This window comes from Pseudophryne corroboree, chromosome 12, assembly GCF_028390025.1.
Source record: "Pseudophryne corroboree isolate aPseCor3 chromosome 12, aPseCor3.hap2, whole genome shotgun sequence".
Taxonomy (NCBI): Eukaryota; Metazoa; Chordata; class Amphibia; order Anura; family Myobatrachidae; genus Pseudophryne; species Pseudophryne corroboree.
The window spans coordinates 158,926,604-158,950,415 of NC_086455.1; the positions used below are offsets into that span (position 1 = coordinate 158,926,604).

At 48.2% G+C, this 23,812-nt stretch overlaps 1 protein-coding gene across 8 annotated transcripts in view; it reads right to left on the reverse strand.

Moving 5' to 3' along the window:
• Window positions 1–99: 99 nt before the first annotated feature.
• CIPC (CLOCK interacting pacemaker) overlaps window positions 100–23,812 on the reverse strand; it is a 104,114-nt gene continuing 80,401 nt past the window's right edge. For all 8 annotated transcript variants that reach the window (XM_063948275.1, XM_063948271.1, XM_063948270.1 and 5 more), the window contains 3 exons: window positions 15,906–16,034; window positions 2,364–2,515; window positions 100–1,301 (listed from right to left, as the gene is read on the reverse strand). In XM_063948275.1, coding sequence (XP_063804345.1) covers window positions 555–1,301; window positions 2,364–2,515; window positions 15,906–16,017 — 1,011 coding nt within the window. In that variant the 5' untranslated portion in view covers window positions 16,018–16,034 and the 3' untranslated portion in view covers window positions 100–554. The remainder of the gene's footprint in view (window positions 1,302–2,363; window positions 2,516–15,905; window positions 16,035–23,812) is intronic.

Sequence of the window (23,812 nt, forward strand, 5' to 3'; positions counted from 1 at the left end):
TGCATGCACTCAGCTACGGAGCATGTACATCTGACTGCAGGTGGATAAGCACCCTTGTCACTAAGCGAAAAGAAGAAATAAATCAGGACAACGGCACGGTCTCATTAGGTGTGGCCTGTACGGCCCTTTTAATACCCACATGGCTGGATGTAAAGAGCTGCCTGATGGGATATGTGGGAGTATAATATTTCCCATTTGTAGTTATATTTTTACAGCAGTTTTTCTTTTTCATACTAAAGTAATCCACCATTCTGCTGCAGGTTGTCTCTGTAACATCCCTCAGCTCATGCATACAACGTGTGGTTTCCTCGGAATGTATCCGACCATCTCTCTACCTCCCAACTCCCATCAGTCCATGTCAAGTACCGGCTTGCAGGGAACCATTACAACAGATCTCTCCTATCTCAGACATTACTCAGTCTCAGGAATCCCTACCCTTCAGTACTGGCAGAAAGTCTGCAATAACAGGAGTGGGGATAGGTTATGGAATGTCCAACTATGCTACTACATCATCGATTCGCAGATAGAACCCAGTAATGGAATCTGAACCAGCATCACACATCAATCGTTTTGAGGGGCACATTACATCCCGCCAAGGACTCCTGTAACGACTGCCAGTCCTCAGGGTTATTGCCACTCATGGCTTTGTTGTATAGTGCCACCTGCTCCTGAAGTCTCTCTAGCTGGATCTGTGTGGCTTGGTTGAGCCTTGCCAGTTCTTTAGTCTTCATGGCAATGCTGAACAGGCCTGAGCGGTGCAGAACCTCCAAGGTGTTCTGAAAACGTCGGCTTCTGTTCTCCGGCGGTGGCACAGACAGGTCAGAGCTGTGCGGGATATCATCCAGAAAAGACATTTTTGGATCCCCTACATCCGTGCTTAAATGCTCACTTGGTCCGGTGTAATTTTGCAGGGGGTCCAGCTGTGGCTCGGCACAAGCTGCCACCACGCCAAGCACCTGTCCCTCCTGTTCTTTCATTTCATGACCAGCTAATGGCATTTTTTTCTTGTTATCGGAGCTTTGTGTTTCGGAAAGAAGCCTCTTTGCCTGGTTGTGGCGTGACTTATCAGCCCTTCTCTTGTTTCCATATGGAAAGGTTGAGGCGGTGGGTAGTGTAGATGGATGCGGTGCTATCTTGGTATAAGAGTTCAGGATGGGCAGGTACTTGGTGGACTTTCTGCAGGTAAGAGAAGGCTTAGCAGAAGGTACTGACTGAGGGAAAACCAGGACTTGTGAAGATGACGGGAACAGCTGAAAGGATGGGACATTCCAGGAGCGGATATGTGGGTCTGGGTCGAACTTCTGGGAAGAATAAGAAAACAGAGTCAGGTTCGATAGTGGCAACCTCTTATTGTGTCCACATGACAGGACTTGTCTCTCGTCACTGCGAGCACAGAGAGCGCTAATATGCAGCTGGGACGGCATGGAGTATGACACTAACTGCAGCTGACAGATGGCTTACACAGTGTGCTCTGGGATTTACCAGACTGGAGACAACACTCAGAACAGAAACGCACGTTTTCTGGTCACTTATCAGTCACATCTCCACATCAAAGTATAAACTGATTTATCACCCCCTGCTTACAATATGCTTCACTCCCTTCATAGACCAAAATACCCCCCCTCCCCTCCCCCCCACCAATACTGTGTACTTTTATAATGTATTGTTTTTTTCTTATAAATGCTGAAGACAAACTGCAGAGTTTTCCCTCTGGTAAGCTAGCCACTGCCCTACCTGTGTGTAGCACTGGGCTGCCAGAATAGGGATGGCATTCAACCATTGATGTATTCTCCTGCGGCTTCTGCGTGTGCGCACACTGCGCGGGGCATACAGTATGAGAACGCCCCCGGGGAGGGTTAGGCTGAGGCTGCAGGAGACGTTTAGGGTTTGGCACTACCACGGAGGGTAAGGATTAGGCTGCGGGGAGGAAGGGTTAGGGTAAGTGGGCCATGGGGGAAGGTAAGTATACTTACCTTCCCCTGTCGGAATTCTGACCATCAGGGTGCCGCAGTCGGTATTCTGACCGCCGGCATCCCAAACTCCAGCATTTCAACCTGTATGTACTGACACACACATCTAACACAAAGAGCAGGAGAGGTTTAATTAATGATTAATGAAACTACCTGTTATCAATGAGATTAGCTGTTAAATGGTCATTAAGTATTTGCCTTAACTGTAGTCCTACTTCAGACACACAAAGGTCCAGCACAAAGGGGACCGCAGGACAAAAAGGGGAACACAATATTATTTAGTTTGTGTCTATGTGTTGGCCTAATCTATTCAATGAAACTGGACAGAGAAGGAGAAGGAGAGACCCGGCTCTGTGACTTCTACAAATAGGAGCGATAACAAACCAGCCATACCTGATCAACAAGCAAATTCTTCAGGACAAGAACCGGGGCAGAGCAAGGCTGGGGACACCCTGGAGCGTTGTCTCCTGTGATCCAGCGGGATGTCAGGGGGCACTCCTCTGTATCCGTCTGCTCCACAGAGCTCAGGCATTCCGATGCCACATCTAAGGGACAAAGCACACAGCATGACAGTAATGGCAGGACAGCTTTCACCTTCATATGCTCCCAAAACATTTCTGCTTATGGAACAACTTGCTACCTAAGTCACTGCAAACCAACATTAAGGGGAATAGATCACGGTAGCTGACGTGACCGGTGTTAACTGGGCGGAACATTTCACCCCCTTAGGAGTCAATACCCCATAGTATCCCTGCTTAGTGGGTGGCTGCAAATAACGGTCACATTTTCCAGACCACCCGGCAGGTCACATGTTCCAGGTTGCCCGGCAGGGGCACAGATGAGTTTACCAATTGTCACAATTTCCAGAGCACAATGGCGATGCATTGTAAATGGCAGGAGGATGTTTTGCCAAATAACTCAGAAATGCAGCAACAAATAATAATTCTGCACATCTACAGACCATGAGCTTTAAGCAGCTATTCAATTGCTCTGTTTTGTGCCCCCTAGTGGTAATTGAGGGATAAAACAAATGTGTGCGTTTATATAAAAAAATAAATAGGTCTGATTGCGCCTGACGGCATATAATTGTAGTAATAATAATAATAATAATAATGATGTTTTATTTTTATCTGCCGTTTTATAAATCACATGAGGTTCCTCTTGTCTAATATTAATAATTTATTTACATTACAAACACAATCATTTATTTAAAATATAATTATAGATCACATACGCATTCTATGCTAAATACGCTCAATTAGCTAAGAGCCACAATATTACCTGAAAAGGTCTTTATTTGGGTCCGATAAAAGGCTGAGCAGTGTCTCAGTAGACTGACATGCAGAGATTTACCCTTGTGTGGGGGCCAATAACGAATTTGTTCATTAAGGGGAGGTTATACCTCCAAGACATTAAGGAGTCCTTATGCCGGTCCCTGATTTCAGTAAGTGCTAGCTTCCTTTATGCAGGCCACAGCGTATTGGCAGCCGTCAGTTTAGAGCACATAGCTAATTGAGCATTTTAGAACATATATGATCTATAATAGATATCTATATATATAATAAAACTGTAAGGCTGGGTACACACTTGACGAAATGCACCCGATACATTGGCCGAACTGGCGGATCTGACGCTATATCGTTCATATTGTCCAGTGTGTATACACTATCGTTAACAATGCGTGCTCCCGATATTAAACAAGACTGCATGCACCTGCAGTGACCGCAAAAAGGCACCATAGCGCATCATATTTTACCCAATAGTGTGGACCAGGGACTCACTTTTTCTGAATGGGTGGGTTCCCGGGGACGGGTTTCACTGGGATTGGCAATAGGTTTAGTGATTGATGTCTCACTTGCCCAGCTAAAGAGAAGACTGTAAAAGTGGAGAAGGAGCAAGCTGGGCAAGGGAGACATCAATCACTAAAACCTCTTGCCAATCCCAGTGGAGCGCTTCACCGGGGAACTATCCATTCAGAAAAAGTGCATATGCCCGCTTCCCTGCTCCCCAGGCGCACTGGCCGCGACAGTGTCCGGCTGTGCAGTACATAACACAGCAGCTACCAGCCTGTTCAGTGCTGGTGCCGCTGTTGTGCACGGGGGACTCGGCTCCTTTACATGTAGACCACAAGGAGGGCCCCGCGTGCTCCACTAAAGCTAACAGCGGGGATGGGGGGGGGGATGTTCCAGACGCAAGGGGTTGCAGTCCTGCTGCATACACAGATCCCGACAATGTATCCGCACCACCAGCCACCTATCAAAACCCCACAGAAGAGGAGCAGGGTCTGACCAACTGAAGCAGCCGACAGGGACCAATGAGTGCGCCCGCTCAGATCCACCACAGACCTCAACAAAATGTGAAAACACTGCAGGGACAGAGAGGTGCTGGGAACAGGGGATGCAGGATGCAGGAATCCAGACACCCTTCAGAATCCTGGCGACGGAACGCCGAAAGGGCCAGGACACCGACGCAGGAATCTTGACAGCCGGCATCCCGACCGTCAGTATACACAGCGAATTAGGTTTAGGCCTGGGTGAGGGGGTTAGGTTTAGGCTGCAGGGATGGGAGGCTTAGGCACCTCCAGAGGGTGGTTAGGGTCAGGCACTAAGGGGGGATATTAGGTTTAGCAAATTTGTTTTTGTGTGATTAGATGGGCCAAGTTGTACTTAACAGCTGTCAGAGTCTTTCTAAGCTAATCCTTTATTTATTTCTTTTACAGGAATTCCAGGAATTTTGAAATGGAGAATATTTGCTATTTAAGGGTGTAGTGTTTAGTTGCCTCAGCTTTACGCACCGTATGTACCATGTAAACATAGGTATGCGTTTCCCCAATATACAGTACACAACTAATTTTTGTATGTAATTAAATACATTTCCTTTCCACTTTATTGCAGACATCCTGGACAAAGAACAAGACCTGCAAGATCTGACACGTGGATGATGACTTTTTGGGTTTTATTTGGAATCGCAGTGGGAAAACTCAAGCCGTCACGCACATCTCTAGACCCTCCTCCCTCATAAATTTGCTTTGGAATAAAAATAGTATTACATTTACTATAATTAATCCTTCCTTCCTTTATCTGCCTTCCACATACATAATTCAACTCCTATGGGCCTCTAATCTAGTTATTATTTATTGAATAATGAAAGCTTTCTTGGTTACTTTGTATGGGGTCGTATAGTTTATTAAACTGCCACCCTGTCTGCCACTGCCGTGCCACTCTGTTTTCTAGATAAGCCATGTTTGAATTTTAAAAGCCACATGTTCGGGTCGCCCACTGCTGTTTAGTCATCCAGCTACCTCAGTGCAACCTTTTGGCCTAAACTGGATAAAAACAATATTGTGAGCTGTGAGGTGTTCATAATAGACTGGAAAGGAGTGAAAATTAATGTTATTGAGGTTAATAATACTGTAGAAACAAAAACACCCCAAATTCTGTTATTTTAGCTGTTTTTATGATTAAAAAATAAATAAATCCAGAACCAAAAACAGCAAGGGCAGTTTTGCCAAAACCAATACAGATCCAACACACGAAGAATACACAGATCCAAAACCAATACCCGAAAAATGGCTCGGCGCACACCCCTACTTTATACCACATATACTCCTTATCCCCAACAATTTTCCGTTTCAATTCAGTTTGCTGCAGTTTCCTGTAAGCGTCTGCTTCGCTATGACAAATCAACAAGTCGCAGGGACAAACGCTCAGGGCTGCTGGCAAGATCTCAGGACCAGCTGCTTCTCCCATGGCATTACATTACTTGGTCACGAGTTAGTAGGATCTTTTTGTATTACTCCCTGAAGGATAAACTGCATACATTGTTTCCAAATACATTTTGGAACCAATGTGTACAATATAAAATATACATCGCTGTGGGCAAACTCTAGTATTGTATATAAATGTTTATGTGTATCTAACATAAAAACCTCATGTGATTTATCAAACAGCAGATAAATACTTTATTTTATTATTATTGTAATCATATACCATCAGGAAAAGCCACACTTATTTTTGTTTTTTTGTAGTAAAGTGAACCAGGCTAGTAACTTTTTTTCCCTTACATTGGTCTAGTTACATATTTGTAATCGGTTTCTATTTAGCGCCGAGATAGGGGGCAGAGGGAAATCTCTCGTTACTTTTACTCTTCGTGTGTTTATATACAAATTTTCCTTGGCAAACCAGACGTTTCAGCTAGCCAATTTTTACAATTGGGTCATGCTGAGACTTCTAATTTGCCAAACCTTAAAAAAAATGTTTTAAATGTTTGTTTATTTATTGTTAATAAAATATATATATTTTTTAATGCAAACTGTTTTTATTGAAGAAAAAACGCATAAACAGCAAATATACTGTAGCAAAAGGCATTTTCTGGTCATACAAGTGGGTAATAGGAACCTCAAGCCACAAGCAAGTCAAAAAAAATCCAGACTGATGACAAACAGTACAATAACAGTTGTTAAGCTTAAAACAATATTGGTGTGGTTATAAAATGTACATGTTCATAACTAAAAATGACAAGAGAAATAAGAACACAGAGCTATAGAGTAAAGAAAATAAGAATTTACTTACCGATAATTCTATTTCTCGGAGTCCGTAGTGGATGCTGGGGTTCCTGAAAGGACCATGGGGAATAGCGGCTCCGCAGGAGACAGGGCACAAAAAAGTAAAGCTTTACTAGGTCAGGTGGTGTGCACTGGCTCCTCCCCCTATGACCCTCCTCCAGACTCCAGTTAGGTACTGTGCCCGGACGAGCATACACAATAAGGGAGGCATTTTGAATCCCGGGTAAGACTCATACCAGCCACACCAATCACACCGTACAACTTGTGATCTAAACCCAGTTAACAGTATGACAACAGAAAGGGCCTCTTAAAGATGGCTCCTTAACAATAACCCGAATTAGTTAACAATAACTATGTACAAGTATTGCAGATAATCCGCACTTGGGATGGGCGCCCAGCATCCACTACGGACTCCGAGAAATAGAATTATCGGTAAGTAAATTCTTATTTTCTCTATCGTCCTAAGTGGATGCTGGGGTTCCTGAAAGGACCATGGGGATTATACCAAAGCTCCCAAACGGGCGGGAGAGTGCGGATGACTCTGCAGCACCGAATGAGAGAACTCCAGGTCCTCCTTTGCCAGGGTATCAAATTTGTAAAATTTTACAAACGTGTTCTCCCCCGACCACGTAGCTGCTCGGCAGAGTTGTAATGCCGAGACCCCTCGGGCAGCCGCCCAAGATGAGCCCACCTTCCTTGTGGAGTGGGCTTTTACAGTTTTAGGCTGTGGCAGGCCTGCCACAGAATGTGCAAGTTGAATTGTGTTACAAATCCAACGAGCAATCGACTGCTTAGAAGCAGGTGCGCCCAACTTGTTGGGTGCATACAATATAAACAGCGAGTCAGATTTTCTGACTCCAGCCGTCCTTGCAATGTATATTTTTAAGGCTCTGACAACGTCCAACAACTTGGAGTCCTCCAAGTCGCTAGTGGCCGCAGGCACCACAATAGGTTGGTTCAGATGAAATGCTGATACCACTTTAGGGAGAAAATGCGGACGAGTCCGCAGTTCTGCCCTATCCGAATGGAAGATTAGATAAGGACTTTTATAAGATAAAGCCGCCAATTCAGATACTCTCCTGGCAGAGGCCAGGGCTAGTAACATAGTCACTTTCAATGTGAGATATTTCAAATCCACCTTTTTCAATGGTTCAAACCAATGGGATTTGAGGAAATCTAAAACTACATTTAGATCCCACGGTGCCACCGGAGGCACCACAGGAGGCTGTATATGCAGTACTCCCTTGACAAAAGTCTGGACCTCAGGGACAGAGGCCAATTCTTTTTGGAAGAATATTGACAGGGCCGAAATTTGAACCTTAATGGATCCCAATTTGAGACCCATAGATAATCCTGATTGCAGGAAATGTAGGAAACGACCCAGTTGGAATTCCTCCGTCGGAACCTTCCGATCCTCGCACCACGCTACATATTTTCGCCAAATGCGGTGATAATGTTTCACGGTGACTTCCTTCCGTGCCTTAATCAAGGTAGGAATGACTTCTTCTGGAATGCCTTTCCCTTTTAGGATCTGGCGTTCAACCGCCATGCCGTCAAACGCAGCCGCGGTAAGTCTTGAAAAAGACAGGGACCCTGCTGTAGCAGGTCCCTTCTCAGAGGTAGAGGCCACGGTTCGTCCGTGAGCATCTCTTGAAGTTCCGGATACCAAGTCCTTCTCGGCCAATCCGGAACCACTAGTATTGTTCTTACTCTTCTTTGCCGTATGATCTTCAATACCTTTGGTATGAGCGGCAGAGGAGGAAACACATACACTGACTGGTACACCCAAGAAGTTACCAGTGCGTCCACAGCTATTGCCTGTGGATCTCTTGACCTGGCGCAATATTTGTCCAGTTTCTTGTTGAGGCGAGACGCCATCATGTCTACAATTGGTCTTTCCCAACGGTCTATTAACATGTTGAAGACTTCTGGATGTAGACCCCACTCTCCCGGATGAAGATCGTGTCTGCTGAGGAAGTCTGCTTCCCAGTTGTCCACGCCCGGGATGAACACTGCTGACAGTGCTATCACGTGATTCTCCGCCCAGCGAAGAATCTTGGCAGCTTCTGCCATTGCACTCCTGCTTCTTGTGCCGCCCTGCCTGTTTACATGGGCGACCGCCGTGATGTTGTCCGACTGAATCAACACCGGCTTTCCTTGCAGGAGAAGTTCCGCCTGGCTTAGAGCATTGTAGATTGCTCTTAGTTCCAGAATGTTTATGTGAAGAGACTTTTCCAGACTCGTCCATACTCCCTGGAAGTTTCTTCCTTGTGTGACTGCTCCCCAGCCTCTCAGGCTGGCGTCCGTGGTCACCAGGATCCAATCCTGAATGCCGAATCTGCGGCCTTCTAATAGGTGAGCCTTCTGCAACCACCACAGAAGTGACACCCTTGTCTTTGGTGACAGGGTTATTCGCAGGTGCATCTGCAGATGCGACCCTGACCATTTGTCCAACAGATCCCTTTGGAATATTCTTGCATGGAATCTGCCGAATGGAATTGCTTCGTAAGAAGCCACCCTTTTTCCCAGGACTCTTGTGCATTGATGTACTGACACTTTTCCTGGTTTTAGGAGGTTCCTGACCAGATCGGATAACTCCTTGGCTTTTTCCTCTGGAAGGAAAACCTTTTTCTGAACCGTGTCCAGAATCATTCCTAGGAACAGCAGACGAGTTGTCGGGATTAAATGGGATTTTGGAATATTCAGAATCCACCCGTGTTGTCTTAGCACCTCTTGAGATAGCGCTAAAGCTGTCTCCAGCTGTTCTCTGGACCTTGCCCTTATTAGGAGATCGTCCAAGTATGGGATAACTAATACGCCTTTTCTTCGAAGAAGAATCATCATCTCGGCCATTACCTTGGTAAAGACCCGAGGCGCCGTGGACAATCCGAACGGCAGCGTCTGAAACTGATAGTGACAGTTTTGAACAATGAACCTGAGGTACCCCTGGTGTGCGGGGTAAATCGGAACGTGTAGATACGCATCCTTGATGTCCAAGGATACCATAAAGTCCCCTTCTTCCAGGTTCGCTATCACTGCTCTGAGTGACTCCATCTTGAACTTGAACTTTTTTATGTAGAGGTTCAAGGACTTCAGATTTAGAATAGGCCTTACCGAGCCATCCGGCTTCGGTACCACAAATAGAGTGGAATAATACCCCTTTCCTTGTTGTAATAGGGGTACTTTGACTATCACCTGCTGAGCGTACAGCTTGTGAATGGCTTCCAACACCCTCTCCCTTTCGGAAGAGACGGTTGGTAAGGCAGACTTCAGGAAACGATGAGGAGGATCCGTCTCTAATTCCAACCTGTACCCCTGAGATATTATCTGCAGGATCCAGGGGTCTACCTGCGAGTGAGCCCACTGCGCGCTGTAATTTTTGAGACGGCCCCCCACTGTCCCCGAGTCCGCTTGAGAGGCCCCAGCGTCATGCTGAGGTTTTTGCAGGAGCCGGGGAGGGCTTCTGTTCCTGGGAAGGAGCTGCCTGTTGGTGTCTCTTCCCTCTTCCTCTGCCTCGTGGCAGGTACGACAAGCCCTTTGCTCTCTTATTTTTGTAGGAGCGAAAAGGCTGCGGTTGAAAGGTCGGTGCCTTTCTCTGTTGGGGAGTGACTTGAGGTAAAAAAGTGGATTTCCCGGCAGTAGCCGTGGCCACCAAGTCTGATAGACCAACTCCAAATAACTCCTCCCCTTTATACGGCAAAACCTCCATGTGACGTTTTGAATCCGCATCGCCTGTCCACTGTCGTGTCCATAAGGCTCTTCTGGCTGAAATGGACATAGCACTCACCCGAGATGCCAGTGTGCAAATATCCCTCTGTGCATCACGCATATAGATAAATGCATCCTTTATTTGTTCTAACGACAGTAAAACATTGTCCCTATCTAGGGTATCAATATTTTCAATCAGGGATTCTGACCAAACTACTCCAGCACTGCACATCCAGGCAGTTGCTATAGCTGGTCGTAGTATAACACCTGCATGTGTGTATATATTCTTTTGAATAACTTCCATCTTTCTATCTGATGGATCCTTAAGTGCGGCCGTCTCAGGAGAGGGTAACGCCACTTGTTTGGATAAGCGTGTGAGCGCCTTGTCCACCTTAGGGGGTGTTTCCCAGCGCGCCCTAACCTCTGGGCGGAAAGGGTATAATGCCAATAACTTTTTTGAAATTATCAACTTTTTATCAGGAGCAACCCACGCTTCATCACACACGTCATTTAATTCTTCTGATTCAGGAAAAACTGTTTGTAGTTTTTTCACACCATACATAATACCCTGTTTTACGGTATCTGTAGTATCAGCTAAATGTAACGTCTCCTTCATTGCCAAAATCATATAACGTGTGGCCCTACTGGAAAATACGTTTGAATTTCTACCGTCGTCACTGGAATCAGTGCCCGTGTCTGGGTCTGTGTCGACCGACTGAGGCAAAGGGCGTTTTACAGCCCCTGACGGTGTTTGAGGCGCCTGGACAGGCATTAATTGATTGTCCGGCCGCCTCATGTCCTCAACTGACTGTTTAAGGGAAGATAAACCATCACGTAATTCCACAAATAAAGGCATCCATTCTGGTGTCGACCCCCTGGGGGGTGACATCTGCATATTTGGCAATTGCTCCGCCTCCACACCAATATCGTCCTCATACATGTCGACACCACGTACCGACACACACCGCAAACTCACAGGGAATGCTCTAATGAAGACAGGACCCACTAGCCCTTTTGGGGAGACAGAGGGAGAGTCTGCCAGCACACACCACAAAGCGCTATATATACAAGGGATATCCTTATATTAAGTGCTCCCTTATAGCTGCTTTAATATATATATATATAGCCATTAATGTGCCCCCCCTCTCTGTTTTACCCTGTTTCTGTAGTGCAGTGCAGGGGAGAGACCTGGGAGCCGTTCTGACCAGCGGAGCTGTGACAGAAAATGGCGCCGTGTGCTGAGGAGATAGGCCCCGCCCCTTTTTCGGCGGGTTCTTCTCCCGCTATTTTTCCAGTCAGGCAGGGGTTAAATATCTCCATATAGCCCCTATGGGCTATATGTGAGGTATTTTTAGCCTTGTATAAGGTTTATATTTGCCTCTCAGAGCGCCCCCCCCCAGCGCTCTGCACCCTCAGTGACTGCCCAGTGAAGTGTGCTGAGAGGAAAATGGCGCACAGCTGCAGTGCTGTGCGCTACCTTATGAAGACTGAGGAGTCTTCAGCCGCCGGTTTCCGGACCTCTTCACGCTTCAGCATCTGCAAGGGGGTCGGCGGCGCGGCTCCGGGACCGGACTCCACGGCTGGGCCTGTGTTCGATCCCTCTGGAGCTAATGGTGTCCAGTAGCCAAGCAGCAAATCCACTCTGCATGCAGGTGAGTTTACTACTTTCCCCCTAAGTCCCACGTTGCAGTGATCCTGTTGCCAGCAGGACTCACTGTAAAGAAAAAAAACCTAAACTAAACTTTCTCTAAGCAGCTCTTTAGGAGAGCCACCTAGATTGCACCCTTCTCGTTCGGGCACAAAATCTAACTGGAGTCTGGAGGAGGGTCATAGGGGGAGGAGCCAGTGCACACCACCTGACCTAGTAAAGCTTTACTTTTTTGTGCCCTGTCTCCTGCGGAGCCGCTATTCCCCATGGTCCTTTCAGGAACCCCAGCATCCACTTAGGACGATAGAGAAAGATAGAAAACGGAGGAGGGGCAGGACGTCAGGAACGGGGGGTAGAAGCGGCCACCATGTTTACCAAGCTAAACTAGAGAGAGGAAGTAAAGCGAGTAGCATAGTCTGGCGATTCCTTGAATTCTAGCCAACGAAGTGTCAGTAGAGGCGGAAGATGCCAGTTTGTAGAAGACATAAGGTCTTCCATGGTCACGTAGAGGTTGATCCTCCTGTAACCACCCAGAGATAGGGAGCTGGACAGGCAACCTTTCAAAGCATAAGATGACGGAGTAATGATTTCTTGAATTGTGAGATGGACATACCCATTAAACTGAAAAATTGCTAAGATTTCTTACCCTTTATTACCTCCGTACCTAAAGTTCAAGGGGTACGGACAAGAAAATGCCCTGGTGCTACTGGCACTAAGGCAGGTTAAACACATAGGTGAAGCCAGCACTGGTGCCAACTGCTTCAGGGCTGTACAGGAACACGGTGGGATCCCACCACTGCGGGTACCGTTTTGATGGTTGCACCAGCTTAGGCTGGCAAAGCCAAGTGCTGGATACACTAAAATCAGGGGGGAACCCACACTGATTTTTCCTCTGACTCTGGAGTAACCAGCGCTGGGCTGGAAGCGCCACTGATGGTCATTTATTTTTTTAGAATGCAGAAGTAGGAAGACACCGCGTCCACTCCTGCGACCTCACCAAATTGTGCAATTGGGAGGAATTTGGCTGGTCTGACTAGGTGTATGGCGTCAACGTTTAGTTAGGCAAGTTGGACAGATGGTAAGTTGGTTGAAAGTTGGTCCTAGTGTATCCACAGCTTACGGTTTACAGTCTCTGGGCTCAAAGTAACTGCTATACATGAGACAAATGTTACAAAACAGCTCTAACATACAGGCAAAAAGACAGTCTACCTCAAAGATGCGCCACATAATGAGGTCACATGGCCTGCCTACTACAATACCCCACATAATGAAATCACACGGCCTGCGCTACAATACCCCGTATAATGAGGTCACACGGCCTGCGCTACAATACCCAACATAAGGAAATCACACGGCCTACACTACAATACCCAACATAATGATATCACACAGCCTGCCCTACAATACCCCACATAATGAGGTCACACAGCCTGCGCTACAATACCCCACATAATGAGGTCACACGGCCTGCGCTACAATACCCCACATAATGAGGTCACACAGCCTGTGCTACAATACCCAACATAAGGAAATCACACGGCCTACACTACAATACCCAACATAATGATATCACACAGCCTGCCCTACAATACCCCACATACTGAGGTCACACAGCCTGCGCTACAATACCCCACATAGTGAGGTCACACGGCCTGCGCTACAATACCCCACATAATGAGGTCACACAGCCTACGCTACAATGCCCCACATAATGAGGTCACACGGCCTGCGCTACAATACCCACATTAATGGAATCACACGGCCTGCCTTACAATACCCCGTATAATTATGTCACATAGCCTGTGCTACAATACCCCGTATAATGATGTCACACAGCCTGTGCTACAATACCCCGTATAATGATGTCACACAGCCTGTGCTACAATACCCCGTATAATGATGCCACACAGCCTGCGCTACACTACCCCGTATCATGAGGTCACACAGCCTGCGCTACAATACCCCATATGAGGTCACACTGCCTGCGCTACAATACCCCATATGAGGTCACACCGCCTGCGCTACAATACCCCATGTGAGGTCACACAGCCTGTGCTAAAATACCCCGTATAATGAGGTCACACAGCCTGCGCTACAATACCCCGTATAATGATGTCAAACAGCCTGTGCTACAATACCCCGTATAATGATGCCACACAGCCTGCGCTACACTACCCCGTATAATGATGCCACACAGCCTGCGCTACAACACCCAGTATAATGATGTCACACAGCCTGTGCTACAACACCCAGTATAATGATGTCACACAGCCTGTGCTACAACACCCAGTATAATGAGGTCACACAGCCTGTGCTACAATACCCCATATGAGGTCACACTGCCTGCGCTACAATACCCCATATGAGGTCACACCGCCTGCGCTACAATACCCCATGTGAGGTCACACAGCCTGTGCTACAGAGGTCACACAGCCTGCGCTACAATACCCCGTATAATGATGCCACACAGCCTGCGCTACACTACCCCGTATAATGATGCCACACAGCCTGCGCTACAACACCCAGTATAATGATGTCACACAGCCTGCGCTACAACACCCAGTATAATGAGGTCACACAGCCTGTGCTACACTACCCCGTATAATGATGCGACACAGCCTGCACTACAATACTCAGTATAATGAGGTCACACAGCCTGCGCTACAATACCCCGTATAATGATGTCACACAGCCTGCGCTACAATACCCCGTATAATGAGGTCACACAGCCTGCGCTACAATACCCAGTATAATGAGGTCACACAGCCTGCGCTACAATACCCCGTATAATGATGTCACACAGCCTGTGCTACAACACCCAGTATAATGAGGTCACACAGCCTGCGCTACAATACCCCGTATAATGATGTCACACAGCCTGTGCTACAATACCCCGTATAATGATGTCGCACAGCCTGCGCTACAATACCCGTATAATGATGTCACACAGCCTGTGCTACAATACCCGTATAATGATGCCACACAGCCTGCGCTACAATACCCGTATAATGATGTCACACAGCCTGCGCTACAATACCCGTATAATGATGTCACACAGCCTGCGCTACAATACCCCGTATAATGATGTCACACAGCCTGTGCTACAATACCCCGTATAATGATGTCACACAGCCTGCGCTACAATACCCCGTATAATGATGTCACACAGCCTGCGCTACAATACCCCGTATAATGATGTCACACAGCCTGCGCTACAATACCCCGTATAATGATGTCACACAGCCTGCGCTACAATACCCCGTATAATGAGGTCACACAGCCTGCGCTACAATACCCTGTATAATGATGTCACACAGCCTGCGCTACAATACCCCGTATAATAATGTCACACAGCCTGCGCTACAATACCCCGTATAATGATGTCACACAGCCTGCGCTACAATACCCCGTATAATGAGGTCATACAGCCTGCGCTACAATACCCCGTATAATGATGTCACACAGCCTGCGCTACAATACCCCGTATAATGAGGTCACACAGCCTGCGCTACAATACCCCGTATAATGATGTCACACAGCCTGCGCTACAATACCCCGTATAATGAGGTCACACAGCCTGCGCTACACTACCCCGTATAATGAGGTCACACAGCCTGCGCTACAATACCCCGTATAATGATGTCACACAGCCTGCGCTACAATACCCGTATAATGATGTCACACAGCCTGTGCTACACTACCCCGTATAATGATGCCACACAGCCTGCGCTACACTACCCCGTATAATGATGCCACACCGCCTGCGCTACAATACCCCGTATAATGATGTCGCACAGCCTGTGCTACAATACCCCGTATAATGATGCCACACAGCCTGCGCTACACTACCCCGTATAATGATGCCACACCGCCTGCGCTACAATACCCCGTATAATGATGTCGCACAGCCTGTGCTACAATACCCCGTATAATGATGTCACACAGCCTGCGCTACAATACCCCGTATAATGATGTCACACAGCCTGTGCTACAATACACCACACATGGACTGTACCTGAATATCCAGAGTCCTTGTCAGATTCCGCAGTTGTGTGCGTGTTTCTCGGCTGGGATCTTTGTGCTGAACCCCGAAATGCTGTGGCCTGTTGCCTCCCCTGAGTGGCCATGTCTGGACATTCACTGCCTGGAATGGACAAATTAATAAACCATTTATTACAGAGAGACCTGCGAAAGTGCAATGTTCCCTAAAGGGAGCAGCAGACGTAACACATGATGATAAGACCAGGGCAGCACATTAATGCACATCCTATAGTACAAGTACCCTGAAGAAGATTCCAGAGAGCCTGCAGTGCTTTCCTGGGGTCTGATCATTTCTGTATAGATGAAACAGATGTACATTACTCACATAAGGCCAGCATAGTGCTCTCTCATCCCATTACCACTGAAGGTGCAGGGCAAGGAGTGACCGGACTGAAGAAGAAAGGTATAGCACACGCTGTGCTGCCAGTGTTATGCGATGTCCGTGTAACCTAACGCTTGCAGTACCATGACCTGAATAAACAACGGATATCAGCGTATAAACAGAACACGCGATTGCTCTAGGACACGTCAATGGATTAAGACTAGTGGTAGGTTTTGTTAGAAAGCTCCTTTCAGGTCATTATGTTTGCCCCATTTAAAAGTTAGGGGACTGCATAATGCTACGCATGGCAAATGGGAGTGGTAGGTGAAGGCTTAGTGGCATCACATGAGAGGCACAAATGGCTGACCTTCCTCCTGGCTCTCTCCTGTGCACTACAGGGGAACTAGCCAAGTCTGCTTCATAAGGGGGATGGGCACAGTGTAAGTACTACCCTGGCACCACTCTCCGTACAGAGGGAAACTAGCCAAGTCTGCTTCATAAGGGGGATGGGCACAGTGTAAGTACTAGCCTGGCACCGCTCTCTGTATAGAGGGGAACTAGCCAAGTCTGCTTCATAGGGGGGATGGGCACAGTGTAAGTACTACCCTGGCACCGCTCTCCGTACAGAGGGGAACTAGCCAAGTCTGCTCCATAAGGAGGATGGGCACAGTGTAATTACTGCCCTGGCACCGCTCTCCATAGAGGGGAACTAGCCAAGTCTGCTCCATAAGAAGGATGGGCACAGTGTAAGTACTACCCTGGCACCGCTCTCCGTATAGAGGGGAACTAGCCAAGTCTGCTCCATAAGAAGGATGGGCACAGTGTAAGTACTACCCTGGCACCGCTCTCCGTATAGAGGGGAACTAGCCAAGTCGGTTTCATAAGAAGGATGGGCACAGTGTAAGTACTACCCTGGCACCGCTCTCCGTATAGAGGGGAACTAGCCAAGTCTGCTCCATAAGGAGGATGGGCACAGTGTAAGTACTAGCCTGGTACTGCTCTCCGTATAGAGGGGAACTAGCCAAGTCTGCTCCATAAGGGGGATGGGCACAGTGTAAATACTAGCCTGACATCGCTCTCAGTATAGAGGGGAACTATCCAAGTCTGCTCCATAAGGGGGATGGGCACAGTGTAAATACTAGCCTGACATCGCTCTCAGTATAGAGGGGAACTATCCAAGTCTGCTCCATAAGGAGGATGGGCACAGTGTAAATACTACCCTGGCACCGCTCTCCGTATAGAGGGGAACTAGCCAAGTCTGGGGTGAGTGTCATGTCCAACTCTGTTAGCGGTGGATATTTATTTTGCCGAAAATGCGTCTTATTTGCACCGTTTTGCAAATAAGATGCACAAAGAGACTGTTCTGATTAAAATATAGGCATGCCTATATTCTCTGTGCGTCTGCAGCTGTATCTGCATACGTAATGCTACGCTACAGTATTTTCCAGGAAAACACTGTAACGTACCATTTCATATGCAGATACAGCTATGGTCACACACAGAATATAGGCATGCCGCATATCATTTTAATCAGCATAAGCTTCTTGTGTAACCTATTTGCATCTGTTTATGAATAAGATGCATTTTAATGTAACAAGTGGCACAAAAAGACGCTTAGCGCTACCATAGGGCGGCTCAGTGCGCAGAGAGGCTAGATGTAAGTGGACACATCTGTATAGTTTAACATTTCTAATACAAAAGAAGACAGACAAACATGAGTTACTTCAACTTAACTTTACTAGACAATTTAAAATTCATCTTTAGTAAGATTCATGAAAACATTATAGAACAAGCACCTATAGTAAGCATAATATTAGTACAGCGTCCGATAAACATGCTGAGCAGAGAAAGTTATTACAAGTTGTGCATAATAAAAGGCAGAAGACTCAGTTGGAACTTCAAAATCCTCCAATATGGAACTACCAGGACCAGCACTTCCTGCCAGCTACTAATCTATTCCCAAGTAGGGTGCAGGCCACTGTTTGCTGGAGGAAAACTTGTGTCTGTTACACACACCTGTGTAAGCCAATAAACTGAGCAATTTGCAAATCACTGTTTTGAGCAGAAGCCTGAGGTGTCAGAAACAAATAGTGACCGCGCTGAGCCAAAACAAGAGTGGGTCCCAAGGACCCCTCGCTTTCAAAAAATGGGGTCCTATCTGATCTTTTCTGGGTCCATCAGAATGAAGGTAAATACCATTTATTTATTTTTAAGACCGGAGCTCAAAATACAGTAGTTGCAGCATTGCTATTAAAGGGCCTAATTCAGACCTGATCGTAACCCTGCAAGCCACAATCAGGCACACTGACATGCGGGGGGACGCCTAGCACAGGGCTAGTCCGCCCCACATGTCAGGCCCTCCCCCCATCCCCCGCAGAAGTACAAAAGCGCAGTAACTCCCGGCCAGCGTAGCTTTTGCGTGCTGGCCGGGAGCTACTCTTCGCTGCCCGGGTCTCAGCAGCTGCGTGTGACCTCACGCAACCGCTGCGGCCCGCCCCCTGTACGGTCCGGCCGGCCGCGCCCACAAAATGACGCCGCCCCCTCCCACCTCTGCCTGTCAATTAGGCAGAGGCGATCGCTAGGCAACAACAGCCTTCGCCTGTCAGCCCTGCGCCGGCGCACTTCTGCCCTGATCGTTGCGCTGCAATGAACGGCAGCGTGCGATCAGGTCAGAATGACCCCCAAAGAGCCATCTAAACACATGGTGGGCAAACACTACTAAAGTGATGGCAAACTTGGGGGACAGTCACAAGAAAGTATAATTGTGCTCCCAAAAGCAGCGTATCTTTTTCTTTTGGGAATGCAAAGGTCTGCTTTCTTGTGTATTTTAATCTAAATTGCTCTTTGTATGCTGTAATACTACTGTATTTTAAGCTCGTCTTTAAAAAAAAAATAGCTTACGTTAAATCCCTCCAACCCAGTGGTGGAACTTGTGAGTGGTGGGCCCAGGTGCATTATTATTCTTCAGGCCACCCTCCTCCACCCTACCCCAAGTTCACAATATGCCTCATGGCAGTGGGTGACAGGGAGAGGTACAGGGTGACGGGGAGAGATTGACAGGATGATAGAGAGCTGGTGAAAGGGAGAGGCAATAGATGACAGGAAAAGGGTAAGAGGGAGAAACAGTGAGTGACATGGAGAGGCATTGGAGGATGGAGACGGTGACGGGGTAGAAGGTGAAGGGTAGAAGCAGAGTGCACGTGAGGTGTCAGTAGGAGAGAGAAAAGGGGGTAAATTGAGTTGAAAGGGCTCACTGGGGCATGAAGTGAAAGTATCAGTGGGGGAGACGGGCAGAAAAACAAGCTGCTATAACAGGTGAGCTAAAGGAAAGACAACGCTAGTGGAAGAATTTAGTAAACAGTAAGGGAAAGGAGGAAGGGCGAGAGGTGTAGGGTAAGAGAGAGGGGGGTAGAGGGGGAGACGGAGAGAGATGGGGCAGGGGGGGGATGGAGATAAAGGGAGGGCAGAGAGAGGGGGGAGACTGAGGGGGAAGACGGAAGATTTGGGGAGACAGAGAGAGAGAGAGGGGTGAGAGAGGTAGATGGAGAGAGGGGTATACGGAAAGAGGGGGAGGGGAATGGATAGAGAGAAGACAGGGAGAGGGGGGGGGGGGGGGGAGAGAGGGAGAGCCGGAGAGAGAAAGAGAGGGGGAGCCCGAGTGTGAGAGGTGAGCCCGAGAGAGAAAGAGAGAGGGAGAGCCCGAGAGAGAGAGAGAGAGGGGGTAGCCCGAGAGAGAGGGGGCAGCCATATAGAGAGAGGGGGGGGAGCCCGAGAGAGAGAGAGGGGGAGCCCGAGAGAGTGGCCCGAGAGAGAGGGGGGGAGCCCGAGAGAGAGGGGGGGAGCCAGAGAGAGAGAGAGAGAGAGAGAGAGGGGGGGGGGAACCCGAGAGAGAGAGGGGGGGAACCCGAGAGAGAGAGGGGGGGGAACCCGAGAGAGAGAGGGGGGGACCCGAGAGAGAGAGGGGGGGGAACCCGAGAGAGAGAGAGAGAGAGAGAGGGGGGGGGGGCGAGAGAGAGAGAGAGGGGGGGAGCCCGAGAGAGAGAGCCCGAGAGAGAGAAAGAGAGAGAGAGAGAGGGGGGGGGGGCAGAGAGAGAGAGAGAGAGAGAGGCGAGAGAGAGGGGGGGAGCCCGAGAGAGAGAGAGAGGGTGGGGACCGAGAGTGAGGAAGCCTGAGAGTGAGAGAGGGGGGGAACCCGAGAGTGAGGAAGCTCGAGAGTGAGAGAGGGTGGGAGCCTGAGAGTGAGAGAGCCCGAGAGGGAGATGGATAGAGGGAGACAAGGAGAGAGATGGGGCAATGGAGAGAGGGGGGAGACAAGGAGAGAAATGGGGGAGTCAGCGAGAGAGGGGCGGAGGAAGGGAGTGAGAGAGAGGGACTGAGCAGCACTTTCCACATGTACTACTGTAGTATTGCTTTTGCCTACCTGGCCTGGCGTCAGTGGTGCTTACAATCAGGGGCTGCATGAAGATGGCTGCCAGTGCCACTGTGCATCGCTCCCATGGACTTTTAGCGCCGGGGACGGTCAGGACAGGGGTGTAATAAAAGTAGGAAAGGGGTGGGCGTCGTGTCAGCAGCAAGAGAGTGGGAGCTTAGAATAGTAAAATAGGTCGGGCACGGGCAGCATTTGAGTCTAGAGGGTAGGAGCTAGGAGGAGAAGGGAGCGTGGCTCCTCCTGCCTCTCCGGCCAGGATTCAGGACCCCAGTCACTGACTGTGCAGTGGCTGTCTTAATGCACAGGGATCTGGTAACGGGATCACGGAGTACCTTGCGTGCCCCCTCCCTGGCTGAAGAACACTGGCAGCACTCAAATCCCCCCCCCACCCCAGGCGCGGAGAGCTGCCACGGAGCTGCGCCATCATGTCTGGACTGGCAAGGCTCCACCTTCTATTTTTAAAGCCTGCAGCCAGGCCACAAAGCCATCAATCAATCTGGCAGACTAGGGATAGGCTGAAGCGGAGCGCATCCCACGGACCCAGTCATGTTGGAAATGTGAGTCCCCGGCCATCAAAATGGAATAAAATATGCGCTATAGAACATTTTTGTGAACACTGTCAAGGATTACATAGGACCACTGTAACAGAGGCACCTTGACAAGGCAGGTGGATTATCATATATTTGCAAATGGGTGTATCGGAGTCTTCTGCATTTAATGTGCCCGTCTTTCTTGCTGGTTTATTGTGCTGTGCTGGGGTAATACTTATGTGTCTTTTCTTGTCTAGATTAACTCCTCCCTTATACTCACCTGCGCAAGCCAAGAAACTGATTGAGCAATTTGCGTTTTGTACATCACTAGTACATACTTGGGTGCCTTATAACTGGGAACAATAACAGTAATAAAATAAGAATTTACTTACCGATAATTCTATTTCTCGGAGTCCGTAGTGGATGCTGGGGTTCCTGAAAGGACCATGGGGAATAGCGGCTCCGCAGGAGACAGGGCACAAAAAAGTAAAGCTTTTACCAGATCAGGTGGTGTGCACTGGCTCCTCCCCCTATGACCCTCCTCCAGACTCCAGTTAGGTACTGTGCCCGGACGAGCGTACACAATAAGGGAGGCAAGTTGAATCCCGGGTAAGACTCATACCAGCCACACCAATCACACCGTACAACTTGTGATCTAAACCCAGTTAACAGTATGATAACAGAAAGAGCCTCTTAAAGATGGCTCCTTAACAATATAACCCGAATTTGTTAACAATAACTATGTACAGTATTGCAGATAATCCGCACTTGGGATGGGCGCCCAGCATCCACTACGGACTCCGAGAAATAGAATTATCGGTAAGTAAATTCTTATTTTCTCTATCGTCCTAAGTGGATGCTGGGGTTCCTGAAAGGACCATGGGGATTATACCAAAGCTCCCAAACGGGCGGGAGAGTGCGGATGACTCTGCAGCACCGAATGAGAGAATTCCAAGTCCTCTTTTGCCAGGGTATCAAATTTGTAGAATTTTACAAACGTGTTTTCCCCCGACCACGTAGCTGCTCGGCAGAATTGTAATGCCGAGACCCCTCGGGCAGCCGCCCACGATGAGCCCACCTTCCTTGTGGAATGGGCCTTAACAGATTTAGGCTGTGGCAGGCCTGCCACAGAATGAGCAAGTTGAATTGTGTTACAAATCCAACGAGCAATCGTCTGCTTAGAAGCAGGGGCACCCAACTTGTTGAGTGCATATAGTATCAACAGCGAGTCAGATTTTCTGACTTCAGCCGTCCTTGAAATGTATATTTTTAAGGCTCTGACAACGTCCAACAACTTGGAGTCCTCCAAGTCGCCAGTGGCCGCAGGCACCACAATAGGTTGGTTCAGGTGAAACGCTGATACCACCTTAGGGAGAAAATGTGGACGAGTCCTCAGTTCTGCCCTATCCGAATGGAAGATTAGATAAGGGCTTTTATAAGATAAAGCCGCCAATTCAGATACTCTCCTGGCGGAAGCCAGGGCCAGTAACATAGTCACTTTCCATGTGAGATATTTAAAATCCACCTTTTTCAATGGTTCAAACCAATGGGATTTGAGGAAATCTAAAACTACATTTAGATCCCACGGTGCCACCGGAGGCACCACAGGAGGCTGTATATGCAGTACTCCTTTAACAAAAGTCTGTACCTCAGGAACTGAGGCCAATTCTTTTTGGAAGAATATTGACAGGGCCGAAATTTGAACCTTAATAGATCTCAATTTGAGACCCATAGACAATCCTGATTGTAGGAAATGTAGGAAACGACCCAGTTGAAATTCCTCCGTCGGAACACTCCGATCCTCGCACCACGCGACATATTTTCGCCAAATGCGGTGATAATGTTTCGCGGTGACTTCCTTCCTTGCCTTAATCAAGGTAGGAATGACTTCTTCTGGAATGCCTTTCCCTTTTAGGATCTGGCGTTCAACCGCCATGCCGTCAAACGCAGCCGCGGTAAGTCTTGAAAGAGACAGGGACCCTGTTGTAGCAGGTCCCTTCTCAGAAGTAGAGGGCACGGGTCGTCCGTGACCAACTCTTGAAGTTCCGGGTACCAAGTCCTTCTTGGCCAATCCGGAGCCACTAGTATTGTTCTTACTCCTCCTCACCGTATAATCTTCAATACCTTTGGTATGAGAGGCAGAGGAGGAAACACATATACTGATTTGTACACCCAAGGTGTTACCAGTGCGTCCACAGCTATTGCCTGTGGATCTCTTGACCTAGCGCAATACTTGTCCAGTTTCTTGTTGAGGCGAGACGCCATCATGTCTACCATTGGTCTTTCCCAACAGTTTATTAGCATGTGGAAGACTTCTGGATGAAGACCCCCCTCTCCCGGGTGAATATCGTGTCTGCTGAGGAAGTCTGCTTCCCCGTTGTCCACGCCCGGGAAGAACACTGCTGACAGTGCTATTACGTGATTCTCCGCCCAGCGAAGAATCTTGGCAGCTTCTGCCATTGCACTCCTGCTTCTTGTGCCGCCCTGTCTGTTTACATGGGCGACCGCCGTGATGTTGTCCGACTGAATCAACACCGGTTTTCCTTGCAGGAGTGGTTCCGCCTGGCTTAGAGCATTTTAGATTGCTCTTAGTACCAGAA